Genomic DNA, 19,557 nt, shown 5'->3' on the forward strand with positions numbered 1-19,557 from the left:
AGGGCCACTGAGATAACCTCGCTTTTTTGGGGTGTTTAAAATTAGCATTACAACAAGAGTCACAATTGTAATATTTTTAAATATCTACATTTGAAAACAAAATTTCAAGCTTTTTTTTTTTCCCCCCCAAAAGATTTTTAATTGTAAAATATTTCAATGGGAATACAAGCTCAAATCCGAACGTTGTCCCCACGAGAATCACTTCACACATCAAATGGACAAGATGAACATAAGTAACACATTATTAAAACGGGAGTTGGCCATGTGCAGTTCTACTTTTTATTTTGGAGCAGAAAAACAAAAATGAGGCCAGTACAAAGTGCTTATCTCACAACATTTCTCTCTCTATATATATATTTATATATTTACTGTATATTTTTGTCGATTTGTGTGTATGGAAGGCGGCGAGACGGAACGGGCTAGAATGAGACGTGTTAGTCAGGGGCGCCTAATTCATTCCTTCAAAATAGCTCGAGGGAGAAGACACTTTAAGGCAGAACGATCTCTCGCACACACACACACGCACACACACACACACACACAAGCAACATGGTGGCGGTTGTGCGTCACATTTACAGTAATATAAATAAATGACTACAGCTTACACACTGCGACTTAGTGCCATCCCTTCAGTGTTAAGACCATTTTTGTTGTTTTTTGTTTTTTTTTGCCCCCCTTTAACGCGTGTCTTGATGGCAGTTTCTCATCTGGACAAAAGCATCGGGACACAAGAAACCCAACAAAATTGGAAGTTGGAAGCACCCAATCGCTGACAATGTCTTGTTCAGATTCAAGGCTAGAGCGAAAAGGTTCAGTGAATATTTGAAATTCTACATCAAAGTGAATGTGAAGCCTGACCGGTCCCAGCTGGACCCCCCGCTTCTCTCACCGAGTCAGCTTTGCCCAGCAATTGACTGGTGACCGGTCAAGGCTGCCTCTCGATCAGTATGGGACCGATTTTTTTTTTGATGACTTTGGCTGCCCCATATTTTAGTTTAAAAAGGGGGGGGGGGGGGGGGAAGGCATTTACTAAGTCCTCCTCAGTAGTAGTTGGCGCTATACTGTGGCCGTTTGATACGTCGGCGAATCATCATCTGCACCACAAAGGCTGTTCACTATTTTGTGTCACTGTGATAACTAAAATTTGATAACAGCCAAAATACCGGAGGGGATTGCTAAGTACACAAAGAATGATATCGGTCTGGGGGAAAAAAAAAAAATTGAACGGAACATCCCTAGTTTATTGTGCTAAACATACTGGGTTTAAATTGTGGCTTGGGACCTTTCTGTGTTCTCCCTGTGCCAAAACCATACATGCTAGCTTTAACTGAAGACTAAATCATTCACAGTTGTGCACTGCAATGGGCTGCCAACCCATCCAGTGTGTCAAGTCAAAATGAGGACTGAAAGGCATCTCGTTCCAGCCAATGAACCATTAACTGATCGAGGGCTGCGTCCCAATACTTTAGTCCATGTGTCATGCTCCCCCCCCCCCCCCCACCCTTCAAGAAATGTCTTTCCGACTCAAGCGCACGGTCACAATCCCACCGGTGAGGCCTCACAATTCGTCACCTTTGCGTTTCTCCCAAGCACCGTCGGAGCCGCGTCACTCCCGTGATCGGTCCGCGGGTCCAAAATGTCCGCCGGGTGACGGCGCCTGAGGAAGCAACAAGCGTACAGTAAAACGGGACGCGGCAAAGGATGGTCCGATCGAGGCTGACGGGAGGCGACTGCTACTCAAGTGGATTATGAAGTGGACCCGGGAGATTCAATATGAGAGCTGGCTCAAAAAAAAAAAGAAAAAAAGTGCCTTTAAACATGAAATAAATATCTTGTCGCACACCAAAAAAAAAAAAAACCCTTTAGCGCTCCCAGCAAATGCATTGAAGAACGTTCTTCTATGTGTAGACATCTAGTTCGTAAACCATTGTAATCTTCTTTTTAGTGTGATGTGTCATACAATCTAAAAATATGAGCAAGAGTCACTTCTGATGAATATGGGAATTCTGAAACTCGCAAATAAGTCAACAGTAGTTTAAGCTAACTAGAAATGTATCCGATTATATGTAGGCTTTTTTTTTTTTTAATGAAATGGAACATTACGAGTCACTCAAAACCAAGTATGCGTACCTCCACTTAGTGCAAAAGTGAGTGCAAGAGGTATTTGCTTTGATCGTCTTTTTGTTCATTCGTGTCGCTGCATCACTTCAATCGAATTAGCATGACACAAAAGAGGGAAAAAAAACGGGCTAAAAGGTTTGTAACTGCCCAAAGAAGTCGCAAGATGGGCAAAATCTCGTCTTTCTAGAAGACCAAGCTACGCCCTCACGAAATGAAGATGGTCACCTCGTGATGGGTTTTAACAGGCAGAAAATGGTGGCGACAGCTCTCAGATTGACTCTCCTGCGGTGTACCTAATGTTATGGCCGGCGAGCACCAAAGACGCCGGAAATGAAGTTTTGTTGTCGCCGGTGAGTGTGCGCAAAGGGTCCGAGCTTGCGTCACAAGTGCTTCCTGTCACGGAACTCGCGCCACGAGAGTGAGATTCGATAAAGTCTATATGAACAAACCACTGCGTCGTCACTCTTCCTCTTCTTCTTCTTCTTCTTCCTCCTCCTCTTCATCGTCATCTCTGATCTCAAGATATTCCAGAGCCTCTTCCTCATCCTCCTCATCCAGCATCTCCTCCTCATCCTCGTCCTCCTCCAGTACGTCTCTGTCCTCCTCGTAGGAGGAGATGGGCGAGTACTGCGGGAGGTCGAAGCCGCCGCCGTCCGCAGTAGGCGAGGCGGCGGGCGCCGAAACGGGAATGGTGATGGGCACCGGGATGGCAAAAGCGGGAAAAGGATCCTGGCCGACGTCCGGGAGCATGGCGGGGGCGGGGGCGGGGCGCGCGCCGGCACAGGTCGGGACGCCGGGCGCGGCCGACGACGGCGTGATGACGGCCATCCCCAAGCCCGACGTCAAGGCCCGGGGCTGGGGGTCGTATTCGCGGATCTCGCCCGGCTCCAGCGGGTGGGGGCCGCACGGGTCGTGCTCGGTGCAGCACAGCTTGCCGTCCAGCTTGGAGATGAAGAGCAGGCCCTCGCGGTGCTGCCCGCAGAAGGAGCTGGGACACATCTCGCAGAAGGACAGCGCCTCCTTGCTGCAGATGTCGCACTGGTGGCGCGGACACTCCCAGCGGCCTGGGGGGGGGGGGGGGGGGCAAATAAATCAACAAACAGCTTTCTGTGACGGCGCCAAAGACGACCTTCTGCACATAAATAGTCACCTTATGATTGACAAAACTTGTTGACAACCCCCCACCCCCGTGGTGGACATAACGGCCACCACAGCACTGCCTGCGCCTGGCCGAGGATCGCAAAGGGCCGAGACTCCTTCGGGCGGCTAAGCTCATCTCCCACTTGTTGTTCCTTGAAAATCCTCGGCACGGCGTTTGTTTTTAATGTCGCCTGCGTAGCGAACTGTAAATCAATCCTCGTCTTGGAAATAGTCACTCCACGTATGCTCGCGACTGCCTATTCACAATTTGGTGAAACGGAAGAATTGATATCGCCCCGGCTAGTGATCGGGTAACGAAAGGAGACGGCGGACACGTCGCTTAGCTCAAATCCTTCCATCTTCTCGGTCGACCGCAAGCGTGAGATCACATCAATCGTGACTGGCGAACACTGACCGGCGGGCCTCCTGGTGAGGTTGAGGCAGTCGGCGTGGTAGACCTTGGGGCAGCCGGGCTTCTTGCAGGAGACCATCTGGCCACCGTCGCCGCAGCTGAAGCACTCGTCCTCGCGCTCTTTGGTCACCACCACCTTCTTCTTCCGCCGGCCGTGGCCGCGGCGCTTCGGCTTGCGCCCTTTGTCGTCCGACGGCGGGTTGTTCTGATGGGGCAAGACCGTTCCCAACAATCGAGCGAGTCACTTAACTCATTCACTCCCAAAGACGTTGGTAAACGTCTTTTCAGACGTGGACCAGAATTGGCTGGTACCGAATGAGTTAAATCCTTCGATCACAGAAAAGACCAACCGCCCCCCTCGATAAACGCATCGCTAATTTACAAGTGGGGGGAAAAAAAAGCGAATAAAAGAAGACAGAAGCGTACCTTGGGCCTCACGCCGAGAAAGCCGCTGCAGTTGGGCGCGCCGCACTTGCACACCGTCTTGCCGTTGCCCAAACATTCCAGGTTGTAGTTGAAAGTGAGTTCGGTGCCTGAGCACAGAAACATGCCGCCAGAGTTCTTCCAGACCTTCAGATTTAGTTTTTCTTCTTCTTCTTGCGGGGCAGCCTACCGGCAGAGATGTCCACCAAGGCGAAGAGTCCGACGCGCGTGTCGCCGCTCACCGTCCACTTCTGCGTCTCGCAGTTGGGCTGGCAGCAGTGGTTCATGAAGCGAGCCTCGTTGCCCTTCGGACCGGCGTCGATGATGCGATCCTAACAAGTCACGGAGACATCCGTTGAAAGAATTCGAATTGTAATATTCGAATCGTTTTTAGTCCCCGCACCTTGTCCAGAGTGAGCATGTAGAAGTTACAGATGTCGTGCTCCTGGGCGTGTCTGATCCTGGTCCTGCACTCCTCCTCGTCGATCACCTCCCCGACGTATTCGCTCACAAACTGTCCCTGGTGGCAAACGTGCGGAAACCCGTCCAGCCGACCGCATGACGGCGCAGGCGTGCGTGCGGTGGCCACTTTTTTTTTTTTTTTTTGTACCTTCTTGATATCGTGGACGCATCGGAGGCCCCAACCTCGAGACAGGGTCCTGAAGATCTCCACCTGGCTGTACTGACGCCTGCTGAACGTCTGGTTGAGGCAGCGCTCGCCGGCCGGGCAAACCTGCGGCGGCGCAGTGGTATTGGAGACAGGGTCCTCAATCTATCGATGACGAATCAACGTCTCTCTTTTTTTTTTTTTTTTGACAAAACGGATAATTAACCCAACGTGCAAAATGACACGGCGATGATGTCATTTCTCAACCGCGTCGGGACGAACAAGTGTCGTTTTCCTCCCTCCGCTCGTCGAGCGTGGATGCAACATTAGGTAGGCGAGTGAGTCAACAACAGGGGCGGTCCTGAAAACACAAAGCGCACGGCCGCCCACCGCCGCGCTTTTCTTCGTACCTGCGGGTGACATTCGTAGAGCAGCATGCGGTTGATGCACTCCGAGTCCACGCCGCACGGGCTCTCGTCCGCCGCCTTGCAGTTGCAGCGCGGGATCTCCGACAGGTCGGCCGTGACGATCTGGACCTTCCCTATTGGCCGGTTCACCTGCAGGAGGCGGAGTCAAGACACGGCATTTTTGGAAGACCCGTGACAATCTTACGAATGCACGTTGAACATTTAAAGCGCCCCCGCCGTACGTCCCATACGGCGAGCTGACCTTGATGTGTTTGTACGGCGGCGGCTTCCTGTCGTTCTTTCTGTCCTCTTGCAGCTGGCGGAGCTCCTTCTCGGCCTGAAGCTCGCGGAAGCGCGCCGCCGCCTCCTCCAGAGCTGCGGGCGGGCACGCAGGGAAGCCGTCACAACGTGTCCGGACGTACGCCCGGGTGCCATTTTCTGACCTTTCTTGTAAGTGGCGTCCACGCCTTTGCCCATCTTCTCCTTGCTGTTGGCATCCACGTCCATATAGGGAAAGACGCGCGCCTGGTAGGTCCACAGGTAGTCGTTGGAGCCAAAGAAGTGGACGGGGAACTCGCCCACGTCGTGCCTCATGCGCAGGATGTTGTCCGGGATGCTTTTGGGGTGGCTGACCTCGGCGGGCCACCACCTGGCCAATTGAATTTGAGTTGAGATTCATCGCAAATTACGAACGGGTACGACCGTGCTCAGTACGCGAAGACGGAACGTTCTCCGTTACTGACCTGTAGCGTCCCACCTTGACCCACAGGATGTCCTTGTAGCGAGGCTTCTTGCCGGCCTTGCAATCGTTGCAGTACCAGCTGCCTTTGGGCATCTCCATGTTCAGACACTCTCGGTGGAAGGCGGCCGGGCACGACTCGCAGCACAGCAGGCTGCCCCCTGCGGGACGCAATTTTGAAAGCAAGAGCTTGTCGACGAGCGCCGCGTTGAGCGTCTCGGTGAATGTTGCCAAAGCGCAGCCGATTTGATTCAGAGATGGCGTCGTGTGTCCCTTCATCTGTTTTTGACATTGATCTTTACTCGTTTCGAGCTCATCAGATTTTGGAGATGTTTTGCGGTTTTTGAGTGTGACAACCAAAAGCTTGCGCGATACAGATGAGACAATGGGCTAACTTGCAGAGAGGCGTTTGTGGTTACCTTCGGTGCACACAAAGCACCAGCTGACGTTCACATGCTCGTGGTTCTTGACACCGCGCCGCGGCGTGAAGTGGTTGGGGCAGATGATGCTATTGCTGGAGAGGACCACGCAGCCGGCCACCATGCACAGGTCGTTGGCGTGATAAGCCACCGGGCAGCGCACGCAACGCACCAGACGACCTGGCCGAACCGAAACAACACCTGTAAACCGGGGAGGGGGGGGGGGGGGTCGAGGTGGGTCGGAACGCGACCTGGCCACTCACCTTTGGAGATGGAGGGACTGCCGGGGTTGGCGATGAAGCAGGTGAGGCAGACGTGGATGGAGCAGCGGAACCCGCGGCTGACCGGCGCGGTGGGCGCGTAGGTGGCGATGCACTCGCCGTGGTAGAACTTGCCGCACACGGGGATCATGCAGCGCCGCACGTCCTCGCTGCGCTTCTTGCACACAAAGCAGGTGTGGATGCCTGCACGACAAAATGACACCGTTCACGCCAGTCTTTGCCAAAGACATCTTTGCGATCTGCCATCATTAAAATGACATGAATCCGTTCCAGCTCTTGTGACCACCAGGGGGCAGTACAGTACTGTCCATAGAGGCACAACCGAAGAAGAGTTTCACAACTAAGTGACTCCGTAGGATGCAGTAATACTACTTGCTTTTCACAGGAGGATAAGAAATATATGCATGCGATTATGGCTATATTGTCTGACTGCGTGTGGGGTTGCGGCACCGTTTGTGTTCAAATAGCAGTTTCGATACGACACTGATAAACAGAGGCTCGGCGATGGCATGCGTCTCATAACAAAACAAAACAAAGCCTATCCATTGTTCTTACCCGACTTGCATTCCGGGCACACAAATTTCCCTTTGGGGGCCTCGGCCAGGGAGATGCAGGCTAAGTGAAACGCGCCACAGCATTGACCCTCACAGAGAAGCAGCTCCCCTGTCTTCTCGCACACCTGACAACAAAGAAGCCGGCTTCAGAAAGAAAACACACCAAGGCTACACTTGCTATTTTCAACTCAAGCGTGCTCCCGTGCGCTTTTCGGTCCTTGGAAAAGGACACAAATACCAAAAAGTCAGACTACTAACTTGCGAGTCTCAACGGTGGAGTTAAACTGCAACTTCCCGAGATGTCCACTAAATTAGTGTACGAGCGTGAATGTGAGGTCACCTGACAGACGTTCTCCTTCAAGGAGGCGGGGCCCCCTCGGTCACCGATGATCCTCCGGCCTTGTCCGAGCGCATCGTCGCACGGCGACGAGTCGTCTCGAGTGGAGGAGAAGCTCTGGTCCAACGTGGAGGCTTCACCCTGGGGACAAAAACAAAGTCCCTTCAACGCACTTCTCCAGAAATACATGACTGTTGAGGAAGTAGAAGAAGACCTAAAGACCTTTTCAGGACCACTTTTAATCGATGAACTGATGTTTCAGCAATCCAACATTTCATATGTTGATCATTAGTGATGGGCAATGACTGATAGCAGTTATCGGGCCAAGGTATCAGATACTCAGAGAGGATACCGAGACCAGCCATGATACTCAAAGGAAAAGAAAAAACGAACACAGAGCAAGTCCGCCTCGTATCAGTCTGAAACATTTGGGATTGAGCATCCCTGTTCTGGTGTTTGTATCGTATCACCCTCGGAGCAGTTTCGAATATTTGCCGCGTTAAGTTTACCAAGACATCTCATGACATCGTCGCATTTTACAGTCACTAGAATGTGACTCGCAATACCTCGGACTCCGTGGTGTACTTGAACCCGTCGTCCGCTTGAGGAAGGTGGACATCTGCAACCTTGTCATCCGCCTGCTCGGACAGCGCCGGTGCCAGCACGGGGGGACCGGGAGGGCTGGGTGGATTCGGGTGGGTCGCCGGCAGCGGCGACGGCGTGGGAACCGCCGGGCTCATTGGTTTCAAAGCAGGAGGGTCAGGATCTGGAAGCGCTGTCAGACAGACCCGTTTGAGCTCAAGCAGCCTTTTCTTTTCATAGTTTTACCACCAAGCTATGAAAGGGTGGAGGTGGGGGGGGGGGGGGGGGGTGCTGTGATAAAAGCCACGATTGCAAATGAGCTTCTTCACTGACCTGTTTGAGGATCTTCGTATGAGTTCTTCACAATTTTGATCTGCGACAAAAACAAAAAGGCATGGAATACATGTACCAGCGTCATGCGGTCAAAATCCCGCCGCAAAAAAAGGAACTAGATTCCGTTACAGGAAAAAAAAAACAAAAAAAAAAACAACAACATGTCATTGGATAGCAGCGACATGTAATAAATATGGAGTTTATTTCTCAGAGCTTTGCGGCTGACGTACCTTCTTCTTCGGGCCCACAGAGGCCTCGGCTTCAAGACAATATTCCAAGATCTTCGGAGTAGGTTTCCTCTTTCGCTTCTTTTGCAGCAAAGCAGCATTGCCTGAAAATCAAAGGTCACAGAAAAAAAAAAAAAAAGTATGAGAGATGATTATGACTGTGACCGGAGGGCATCGTCATCTCACAGTCGTCGCCAGCAAGGTCTTCAATTGGCGGTGGTTCCGCTTCAGCCTCGGGGGGCGGAGTCAAGGTGTCGATGGAAAGCGGCTGCGCTTCCTGCGGCGATGCGTTTTCAGCGCTGGGGATTTGGAGTTCTGTGGTGAGGGTGATTTCCTCCGGAGGCGGCGTCTGCATTTCGGGAAGCGTGCTCAACGATGGCGGCTCGAGGACGTGTTTGTCCAGTACAGGTGGTTTGGATGAAAGTGCTTGGTTGGCCTAACACGGCGGCATATTTCATGTTCATTTCTACAGTAATGTATTCACGATATATATATTTTTCTTTCCTTACCATGGTAATTGTCTGAAGAGGTTTTTTGGTTTTCTTCCTTGAAGAGAATATGTGGTCGTACTCTTCCGTCCATTCTAGGAGCCTTTTGCTTGGCTTGCGTACTCGTTTATTGGCTAAAAGACGTAAAAACATTTAAAATTTGCATTTATGAAACACGGACTGCAATTTTCACACACATCACTCCAGAATTTTACAAGACTGCGATATATAGATAGATAGATTTCACTTATTCTTCGAACAGCTTGATCCTCACTAGGGTCGTGGAGATATTATATATATACTGCATCTTCATGGTTTTTTAGAGATAAAACATCCAGAATACCGGCCGTCGAGGGCTGGAGTTGCCTACCCGATCTAGATCTTACTTACCAGAGGACTCGCCGTCGCCTTCTCCGGCCTTGGCTTGGGTGCAGTTGGAAGCAAAGCCATTCATCTGTTCAAAATCTCCGCCCCACGTCAACAATCCTCCATCGCTACCGGGCTGGCCCTCCCACGGGGAGGCCTGCATATCCAACAGGGACCGGACTTTTGCAGAGTAATCCAGTACAGAGGAAAAGTCAATTCCAAGCAAGGACCCCACGCCCGGGTACCCGGGTCCAGACCCGGCGGGACGACTTGGCACTTTGCGGCCATTTTTGCTCTTCATCCAAGCGGAGCTGCTCCTTCTCTTGTAAGGCCGCTTGGACATGTGACTTCGACTTGTGTCCCCGCATGGGCTAAAATCTGGATCACCATTCACAACGTCTCGTTCTTGGCCCGCGAGTGCGGCCACTCCAGGCATGACCAAGGGCTCCTGCTTGACGTGGGCACTCGGTGGTCCAATTTCCAGTTCTAAGGGGGCCCCGTCACGCTCTCGAGTGTCATGCATGTCTTTCATCATCATAAGAAAAGTGCTGAACTTGTAATTCAGGTCTGGTTTGAAGGTGAGCACTTTGCCGTTAGCCTCGTCGGTCAAAGATTGGAAGGACACCTCTTTGGCGTTTTTCAAAGCATTCATAAAGGAAAACGGCGAGGGAGGGGAAGGCGAGGAGGTGCTTCGGTCCACCACCTTTGTCCTGACATTGGAGGTGAGTGGTATGAAGTCCATTGGTGGTGTTGAAGATACCGAAAGGACTTCCTCTTCACTCTTGACTTCAGTGCAATCACGCAACAGCAAAGGAGGGCCACCACAACTGGATACAGCGTCCCGATCATCGGAACAAATGGCGCTATAGCCAGACTCGACCGGTTTGACTTTAGTGCAAACGTCCAAATCGCTTTCTTTGTTCCAAGCGGAGTTCTTAGTATGGTGATCCAGGTTGGCCTGGTTTTGGCCATGACGCAAGACTTCATTCTGAGCGGCCTTCTTTTTGGCTTTTCTGTGCTTCAGCTTTTGCAGCACCTTCATGGTTTTCAGGGCTCCGGTCATCAGCCGATTGCTAGCTGGGAGATGGGCGGGCTGTTCTTGTGGTAGGACATCGGGCAATTTATCGGGGATGTGCTTTGATTTAAGGGCATTGGTCTTGGGGGGGGGTGATGGCTCTCGGGACACCTGACCATTGCCAGATACCGAATTTCTATCGTACCGAGAGGGCACGGGGGTTGTGACGTGCGGCGAGCTCGGGGCGCAAGTGTCACGTCGCTGTGAACCTTCTGAAAGATCGCAAGAAATTGTGGAACCTTTGGGGGCACCAGTGGGACACTTTGCTTCAGTCTCTGCCGGACGGGAGTCGGAAGAGCCGACGGGATCATTCCTGGACACAGGAATGATCCCGCCGGAAACAATTGCCTCGTCACATTTTCCTGAAACATTTTCAAATGCGCTTCTGTCTTCACAACGTCCCGAAACACTTTTGGCATCAGGATTTCTTGAAGCACTTTTGTCTTCACTTTTTCGGAAAACAGGTTTGCCTTCACCAATTCTGGAAACTATTTTGTCCCCGCTATTTTGAGACGCACTTTTATCTCCACAATTTCTGGACACACTTTTGTTTTCACAATTTGTAGACACACCTTTGTCGTCGCCACTTCCAGATGCATTTCTTCCCTCTTTTCTTCTGAAAACAGGGTCGTGTCCATTACTTGTGGAAAAAATGTTGTCCTCGTTTTTTCGGCACGCAATTTTGTCCTCGTTTTTTCTGAAAACATGTTTGTCTTCAGTGAGCCTGGAAACAACTTTGTGTTCACTGTTAGATGCAACTTGGTCCACCGTTTTTCTCGAAACACTGTTGTCCTCATTTTTCCCGTCTTCGCCAATTCGGGAAAGATTTTTTTCTTCACCGTGTGTGGACACACCTTTCTCTCCATTTTTTCTGGAAATCCCTTTGTCGTCACTATTTCTAGAAACACTTTGGACCTCACCGTTTCTAGACAGACTTTTGTCTTCACCATCTCTGGGCATGATTTTGACTTCGCAATTTCCAGAAAGCCTCTCGTCTTCAACATTCCCAGAAACAGTATTGTCTCCGCTGTTTTGGGAAACTTTTTTGTCTACACTGTTGTTAGAGATAGTTGCTGCTGCGTGGGTCAAGTCTGACTTAGACGAGGAGTGAGCCGCTGTTCTTTGGAGTTCATTACCGTTTGGACACCCAGTTTTGTCGTTGTAACTAAAAGCAATTTTAGACTTCCAATAATTCTGAATATTTATGTCGCCGCGCATCAACTTAATGAATGGTAGCTTGCACATAGCAATCAAAGCTTTTTGAAGGTCTGTTGATACTTCACTTAAACTGGACTTGGCATTACTTTCTCTTTCTTCCATCTGGTACAAACCGCATGGAGCCTCTCTTTTACTGGCCCTCAATTTACAATGGTCACTTTGACTGCTGTGCTTTACACCGGCCCTCTTCTTGAACTTCTTGACTTGTGCGCTGCTTTGAGGAGTAGACCGTTTGGCAGAGTGTTTAGAATTAAGGATAATTTGCCGAGCCTTTAAGGAACCACACTTTTTTGGGGGCCTGCAGGAATCCACAGACACTTGCGATGATCCCCGAGGGTCAGAGGAGTCCATAGAGTGCAGTTTTTGAGAGGATACTGGAGGGTCAGAAGAATCCAATAACTTATGTTTATGTGATGATTTTCGGAGCTCAAATGAATCCAATGACTTCTGCTTATGGGATGTTCCACGAGGGTCCCTGGACATTTCCTTCCATGATGACCCGCACGAGTCAGAAGTATGCACCGACTTCAGCTTTTCTGACAAAACTCGAAGAGCAGACGACATCCTGGACTCCTGGCTCTGTGACATTCCTCGAGGTTGAGAAGAATCCTTTGACTTCACCTTTTGAGATGAAACTCGAGGATCCGAAGAATACTTGGACTCTTGCTTTTGTGACAGTCCTCGTTGGCCAGAAGAACATGTGGACTCCTGAATTTTTGCCAGTCCACGGTAGTCACAAGAATCCATGGAATTCGACTTTTGTGATGATCCTTGATCAGGCGCATCCCTGGGCCCCTGCTTCTGTGATGCACCACGAGTGTCAGAAGATTCCACCGGCTTCAGCTTTTCAGATGAAACCTGAGGGTTAGAAGACTTCCTGGACTCGTGCCTTTGTGATGATCCTCGAGGTTCAGAAGAATCCATTAACTTCAGCTTTTGTGACGAAATTTCAGGGTCAGAAGAATACTTGGACTTCTGCTTTTGAGATAATCGTCGTTGGTCAGAAGAACCCGTGGACTCCCGCTTTTTTGACAATCCACAGGAGTCAAAAGCCTTCAGCTTTTGTGAGGATCCTTGATGGTCGGGTGAATTCATGGACACCTGCTTCTGTACTGACCCGCAAGGGTAAGAAATATCCACCAACTTCAGCTGTTCGGATGAAACCTGAGGGTCAGAGGAATCCCTGGACTCCTGTTTTTGTGAGGATCCTCGAGGTTTAGAAGAATCCTTTGGCTTCAGCTTTTGTGATGAAACTCGGTGGTCAGAAGAATACTTGGATGCTTGCTTTTGTGACAATACCCGATGGTCAGAGGAAGCCTTGAACTCCTGCTTTTTTGACAGTCCGCGGGAGTCAGAAGAATCTCTGGAATTCGGCTTTTGTGATGATCCTCGATGATCAGGCGAATGCCTGGACTTCTGCTTTTGTGACGTCCCTTGAGGGCCAGGAGAATCCCCCGATTCCCGCTTTTGTGACAATAGTTGGGGTACTGAAGAATCCACCAACTTTGGCTTTTGTGATGCTCCTTGGGGTTGAGAAGAATTCACTGACTTCTCCTTTTGTGACGATCTTTGGGAGTCTGATGTATCTCTGGATTCCTGCTTTTGTGACGATTCTTTCCAGCAAAAAGAATCCATTGACTTCTTCTGGGACGATTCTCGGGGGTTAGAAGAATCAAATAACTTCTGCTTTTGTGACAATGTTTGGTGGTGAAAAGAATGCCATGCCCCCCTTTTTGACAATCCTTGTGGCTTAAAATAATCGACCGACTTTTGCTTTTGGGACACCCTCTGAGGGTCAGAAGAATCCTTAGACTCCCGTTTTTGTGACAGTCCTTGACAGTCATAAGAATCCACAAACGTCTGCTGTTGCGATGGTCCGCGAGAATCAGACCCATGCATAGACTCCATCTTTTGCGATGATCTTTGAAGGTTTGAAGAATTCATGGACTTCTGCTTTTGTGACAATGTTCCAGGAATGGAAGAATCCTGTGGCAATCTTTGAGAAGGTGAAGAATCTACCAACTTCTGCTTTTGCGATGATACTGGAAGGTCAGAACAACCCTTGGACTCCCGCTGTGGTGACAATCCTAGAAGGTCAGAAGAATCCACCGATTTCTGCTTGTGAGACAGTCGATCAGAAACATCCACATCCTTCTGCCTTGGGTTTGCAAAATCCACGCACCTCTGCTTTGGTGGGAACATTTGGGGGTCAGGAGAATCCCTGGAGTCCTTCTGTGACAATGCTTCAGTACTGAAACAATCCACTGACTTCTGTTTTTTGGACGATCCTCGAGGTTCCAAAGAATCGACTAACTCCTGCTTTTGGGACAGTCCTTGAGGGTCAGAAGGGGCCACAAATTTCAGCTTTTTTGATGATCCTTGAGGGTAACAGGAATCCACAGATTTATGCTTTTGTGATGACCCTCCAGCGTCAGAAGAATCAACCGATTTGCACTTTTGGGACAATCCTCGGGAGTCTGATAAAACCACTAATTTGCGCTTTTGAGAAGATGCTCGAGGGTCAGAACAATTCCGAGACTCGCGGTTTTGTGATATACCTCGAGGGTAAGAGGAATCCACAGATTTCTGCTTTTGTGACATTCCTGCAGGGTCAGAAGATAACATTGACTCTTGTTTTTGTGACAATGCCCGAGAGTCAGAAAAATCAGTGAACACCTGCTTCTGTAGCAATCCTTCTGAGTCAAAAGGAGCCACGGACTGTTTGTTTTCTGAAGATTGAAAAGGTTCAGAAAAGACCACTGACTCTTGCAGTTGTGACAATCCAAGAGGGTCAGAAGAATCGATCGACAGCTGGTGTTGAGACAACAGCTCAGGACTACTTTGGACGGGGTCGCTAGCTACAATGTTGTTTTTAGAGTCCAACTGCCATGACTGCTCAGACACAAGCTTTGGTTCGGGATTTACCGATCCACCCTGGTCACCTTGTCCGGCCAAGGAGTCATTATCCCCTTGAGCCGTCAAGTTTTTAGTCACAGCCAAAGTCTTTTTCTTGCTGAGTACATTGGTGACAAGCGTACGATCTGACCGTTCTGGAGTAACAGATTTTGGTCGTCTGTCTTTGCCTGATTTACTAAACCAAAGACCACTTTGCATCTCCGGTTGTCTCTTTTCTTCCTTGGCGAGATTAGCAGGTGACTGAGTCCACGTGGTTTGGCGTTCAAGTGCTTTTGGACACAAAATCTTAGGGACCGACTCAAGGTCCGAATAAGGGCACTCTACATTCTTATGTGATTGTTTGGGGTTGTGATGTCGGACCTTTTTAGACTGCTTATTTGAGGAGTTGAAGTCTTCCCTCTTGTCGGAAGACTTCTTTAAAGTGCCTTGCTTATTTTCTACTGGGGATGATGTCTGGCAAGATATCGATCCGCTGATTGCGTGCGACTTTTCCAGATTAGAGGGAGCCGGGGAAGATGGGGAAAGAGGTGGACAGGGCTTGGTCATCATCGGTGAAGTGTCTTGGAAGGTAGTGTCTATGGTTAAAGAGTCTATGTTGGGCCTTTGCTGGAGAATAGTTTCAGCTTCAGCCACACTCAATTTCCAAGACGCTTCATAGCGTTTGGCGATCTGCGGAAACACAAAGTCATTGAAGATCCAGATCAACATCTGATTATTGCAAGCAGCAATCAATTCAACGCAAAGAAGGGAATTACGGTGTATTTGTGGATCGGCCCTCTTTGCTTCCCCTTCCTGCGCATTTGTGCAAGCTGCTCAAACTGAAAGCCTCCGTGAAAAATATGAGTCGATTTGTCCTCCACCCAGGCTTGCTCCTCCTGGTCCCCAAAAGTCCTGATGTGGTAGAGTCGACAGGGCCGATCGCTGGGCTCTAAAGGTAGTCACAATCATCGGTTAGCGACAAAACCACAAGACATTTGCATCCAGCCAACAGTGTCATTGGCGCACCTTTAACCTTGTGATAGACTCCCTGGGCAGGGTCAACAATCACCTCGCACGGCCACCACGGCCGTCGGCTGAACTTTGCCCAAATGACCTCGCCCTCCAGAAACTTGACAGGTGGCACGGTGCTTCGTTTCATGTCGCTCTGCTGTCGACAATGTTAAAAAAAATATATTAAAAAAAAGCCATGAAGCATTTTGACGTTTTTCCCTCACGAGACACTGCACCACGACTAATGTCTAGTTCCTCGACATCAACAAGCACATAAAAGGTGCGTTTTCACTAGAATGCTAGAAACAGCGCGCAAGGATCTTGAGTGTGTGGAGCGGTGTCACAAGAAGTCATGCTAACAGTTGACCGCGCTACTTACATCTTTTCATTTTATTTCTTTAAGCGGTTTTCTGAAAAATATGAACTGTAATTTTGTTTCACTTTACTTTGGAGTTCGCCAATCCTTCCTCGAGCGACTCTAGTTGGTCCAAAATGCAGGAGCTCCAAAGGAGGGAGCACAAAACTCCAATTCCGGCCTCCCATTAGAGGCGCTGTACACGCTCGGGTTCATTTTAAGCGTCTTTCATTTGTTTTTAAATCTTAAAATGGTTTCACCCCACCTTACCTCCCTGAGCTCCTCCACCCCTACACACCTGCCCGGTGCCTCAGGTCAGCTAACCAGACGCGATTGGATGTAGCGAGGTTTAAACTGAGGCCCAGAGGGGATCGAGCTTTTTCTGCTGCCGCTCCCTCGTTTTGGAACGAAGCGTTAGACTCAGAATGAGACTCGGCATTGTTTTAGGGCTTTAGTGACTTTGTTTTAAATGTATTGTTTTGCTTCGTGTAGAGCACTTTGTACCTAGCGATAGTGGTTTATAAAGGAGTCTAAAAATAATGTGGAGGTGAGTAATTCTTTTGCGAATGCTTTCGATTCGCGATACACGATGTTCGACCTCGCATTAAATTCAAGTTGCGCTGTGGCGCCCCAATTCGGATGCAAACCAAGGACCCGCTGTACCCTAATGTAATTGGAATAAGACTTGCCATCAAATTCCTGGAGGGGCTATCGCCAAAAAGGAAGAGATCCGTGTCGCTCTCCCACTCGTCATCGGAAACATCCCAGTACCTTCGGCGAAAACCCGACGACTGGGATCGGGTGATGACTTTTGCTGATGGAACATTTGCATCCTTGGATTCTGATTGCAAATCCACAGTGGCAGACTGAAGCTCTTTCTCCGGGCTCTTGCGTTTATCCCGCGAGTCTGTGACGGCAAAGTACGTCTCCTCCTGCTGCTGCTGCTGCTGCTCTTTGTCACAGTTGTGGTGATCCTCGTCCTCGAACAAAGAGGATTCAAAATGAAGGAGGCCATTTGCAAAGGGGCTGTTGCTATCGAGAGAGAAGGCCGGGCTGGGCGGGCAGGAGAAACAACTGTCCGTCTTCCTCTCTGACACGCTGGGACTGCTACAGCTGGCTGCCGGCTCCTCGTTAGAGCTGCCACTTTGGACCTGGCCTTGTTTTGCAAAAGTGGCGTCGCAGTAATCCCTGCCAGCACAGTCCGCCCAGGAGTCCCGCTCCGACTCGTTTGGATCAGAGGCGGCCCACTCCCAGCTCTTACCTGGCCGGGCGGGCAAAACCAAGTCGGGCTGGCTCACCATGGTGGTGAGATGCTGCAGCCTCCTCAGGGGGCTGTAGGTGGATGAGGGGGGCGAAGGGTCCCTCTGCGCAAAGCCGTAAATGGATGCGTGCTGTAGGGAGGAGGCGGCGGCGGACATGGTTGTGCCGAGATCTTTATTGTAGTTGGATCGGGAGTAGCGGGACAGGTCACAGGCAGGGCTTATCGGGCGGCTGGACTCCCGGCTTGGGCCTGCATGTAGCCCACTCATGCTGGCATGCTATCTCCCTGGAACAGGAACAATGTCATTAGTATATCATTGGTATAATTTACCCCCCTCCCAAAAAAAAAAAAGGCTACACTCCTGTTTATGATTTATACCTTTGGTAGTAATGCAGACAAAGGGCCTGTTTGTTGTAGTATTTATTTGTCCCCCAATATTGCTTTATGCCATCTTGGGAACAAGGAACTATGTTGAAGTGAGGGGCAAGAGGCCATAACATTTTCTAATGGGAGCAAAAGCGCTCTGGTGCTAAATCACAAACCTTTTTGGCTGAGGGTCAATTACTTACGGATTCTCACGATAAATGGAAGGGCCTGGTCCCTACTTTCCGCAAATACTTGGTAAACATTGTCTATCATTCATTTCAAAAGACTAGTTTGGCTCTTAAGCTGAAAACTGTGGTGCAGCCGACCCTGGGGTCGGTACAATTTAAAATACAATGGCGGTTTGCTATAATGGCTGCATTTTTATAACCTACACAATACAAAAATGAATCAAATTCAGATGACAAATTTGGATCTTGAGTCAAAAACTGCAGCGTATGCCTGCCTGGAGTTTGCGGAGGACGAAAAACGATGGTTTGGCAATTTACAAATGAAAAACAGTTTACATGAATAATTTAAACTTTCGGCAGCACGTCGCTCAAATGCCCACTTCACAGTGCAGAGGTCATGGATTCGATTCCTGTGTGTAGTTTGCATGTCCTCCTACTGCCTGCGAGGGTTCAGTTAATTGAATGCTCTAAATTGTCCCAAAGTGTGATTGTGAGTGTGAATGGTCATTTGTCGATGTTTGCCCGGGGAACCACTTCTAGGTCTACCCTGCCTACTGTCCAAAGTCAACTGAGATCCCTAGTAAAAAACAAACAAACAAGAAAACTGTGTGTGTGTGTGTGTGTGTGTATATATATAATATATATATAAAATCGATTTTTAAAGTCTACTCTGGATCTTGAGAAATGTCTGTTTGATACATTCGCAAAAGAAAATTATTTAAAATGTTCAATTAAAAAGCGGTTTACACTACGGTCTCCGAGGGGTTGAGTCATTGATGTCGAAGGGGGTGCCTGTCTTAAAAACAACAAAAGGTGACAATATATATATCTTTTTTAAATAAACACTACATGAAAATATACAATCTATTTTAAATGGCTAATTCGAGGATGAAACTGGCACTGCCGATGAGATCGTCTTGTTTCCCTTGGCGGTGCGCAGCTTGGGAAGCCTTGCCTTTGGGTGAACATTTCTAGAAAAGCCATCATTGTGTGTCAAATGACAACTGGAATGGCTGACATCTTGGGAGACATCTTTTTGTGGCTGTTGTAGCCATTCCGGGATGTGATGAAGATCCTGTCATGCATGCATTTGTATGACTAGTATAGTGTGCGTGTGTGCTGCATGAGGACACACACTCACAGAGGTATTAAAATGGCCCTCGTCGTGCGTGTGCGCGTCCCACTGCGTGTACAAATGCGCGTTTGACACTGTGTGCAGTGTGTGTTGTCAAAATAGAACAAAACATGCAATAGAGGTCGACGCCAGTAATACACGCGCACGCGCACACAAATACGGTAGGCTTGTGTCTGTGCACGCGCATCAGTATGGTTTGAGAGGCACGTAAAAAAAAAAATCACACAAAACGCCGCCGAACGCGGCATCCGTGACGAGATTCTTACCATTCCCCCGTCGAGCAGCTTCCACGCGAGCCCCGCCGCCTCCATTGTGCCCCCCAAATGAGGCAATTCCCGGATTTTTGACAGCGGATGAGAGCGACAGCAGAGTCCCGGCGGCGGCACTGCTAGGCCCGGATCCCGAGGAGCACTCACCCCCTCCCCTCCTCCGCCTCTTCTTCCACCCCCCCCCCCTCCTCCTCTTCCTCCAACACCTCCCCTCTAATATATGCTCCCGCAAGGGCAATATAGCCCCATTTTCTATCTGTACACAACTTTATACCATAAACGTGGATTTTAATCTGTCTTAAACGTCCATTTCCTGCCTTAGAAGTGCCCCTTCCCACATGTGGCCAC

General features: G+C 49.5%; 1 protein-coding gene across 2 annotated transcripts; it reads right to left on the bottom strand.

Annotated features, from left to right (window-relative positions):
- Window positions 1-265: 265 nt before the first annotated feature.
- nsd1b (nuclear receptor binding SET domain protein 1b) lies at window positions 266-19,350 on the bottom strand. Of its 2 annotated transcripts, none has more exons than XM_086130444.1 (24): window positions 19,207-19,350; window positions 16,680-17,536; window positions 15,651-15,792; window positions 15,401-15,573; window positions 9,461-15,314; window positions 9,092-9,204; window positions 8,769-8,931; window positions 8,586-8,686; window positions 8,356-8,395; window positions 8,007-8,215; window positions 7,444-7,581; window positions 7,105-7,228; window positions 6,532-6,732; window positions 6,269-6,448; window positions 5,854-6,010; window positions 5,554-5,759; window positions 5,373-5,485; window positions 5,114-5,260; window positions 4,707-4,829; window positions 4,500-4,616; window positions 4,287-4,428; window positions 4,100-4,206; window positions 3,677-3,878; window positions 266-3,185 (listed from the first exon to the last, which is right to left on the bottom strand). In XM_086130444.1, exons 2-24 carry the CDS (start codon window positions 17,517-17,519, stop codon window positions 2,581-2,583), a joined length of 10,197 nt encoding a protein of 3,398 aa, XP_085986570.1. In that variant the 5' UTR covers window positions 17,520-17,536; window positions 19,207-19,350; the 3' UTR covers window positions 266-2,580. The 2 variants fall into 2 exon arrangements, with proteins under 2 accessions (XP_085986570.1, XP_085986569.1); XM_086130443.1 differs by having other exon boundaries at window positions 8,769-9,018.
- Window positions 19,351-19,557: the final 207 nt, after the last annotated feature.

Source organism: Hippocampus guttulatus, chromosome 15 (genome assembly GCF_054856545.1).
Source record: "Hippocampus guttulatus isolate MCC_2025c chromosome 15, RoL_Hgut_1.0, whole genome shotgun sequence".
Classification (NCBI taxonomy): Eukaryota; Metazoa; Chordata; class Actinopteri; order Syngnathiformes; family Syngnathidae; genus Hippocampus; species Hippocampus guttulatus.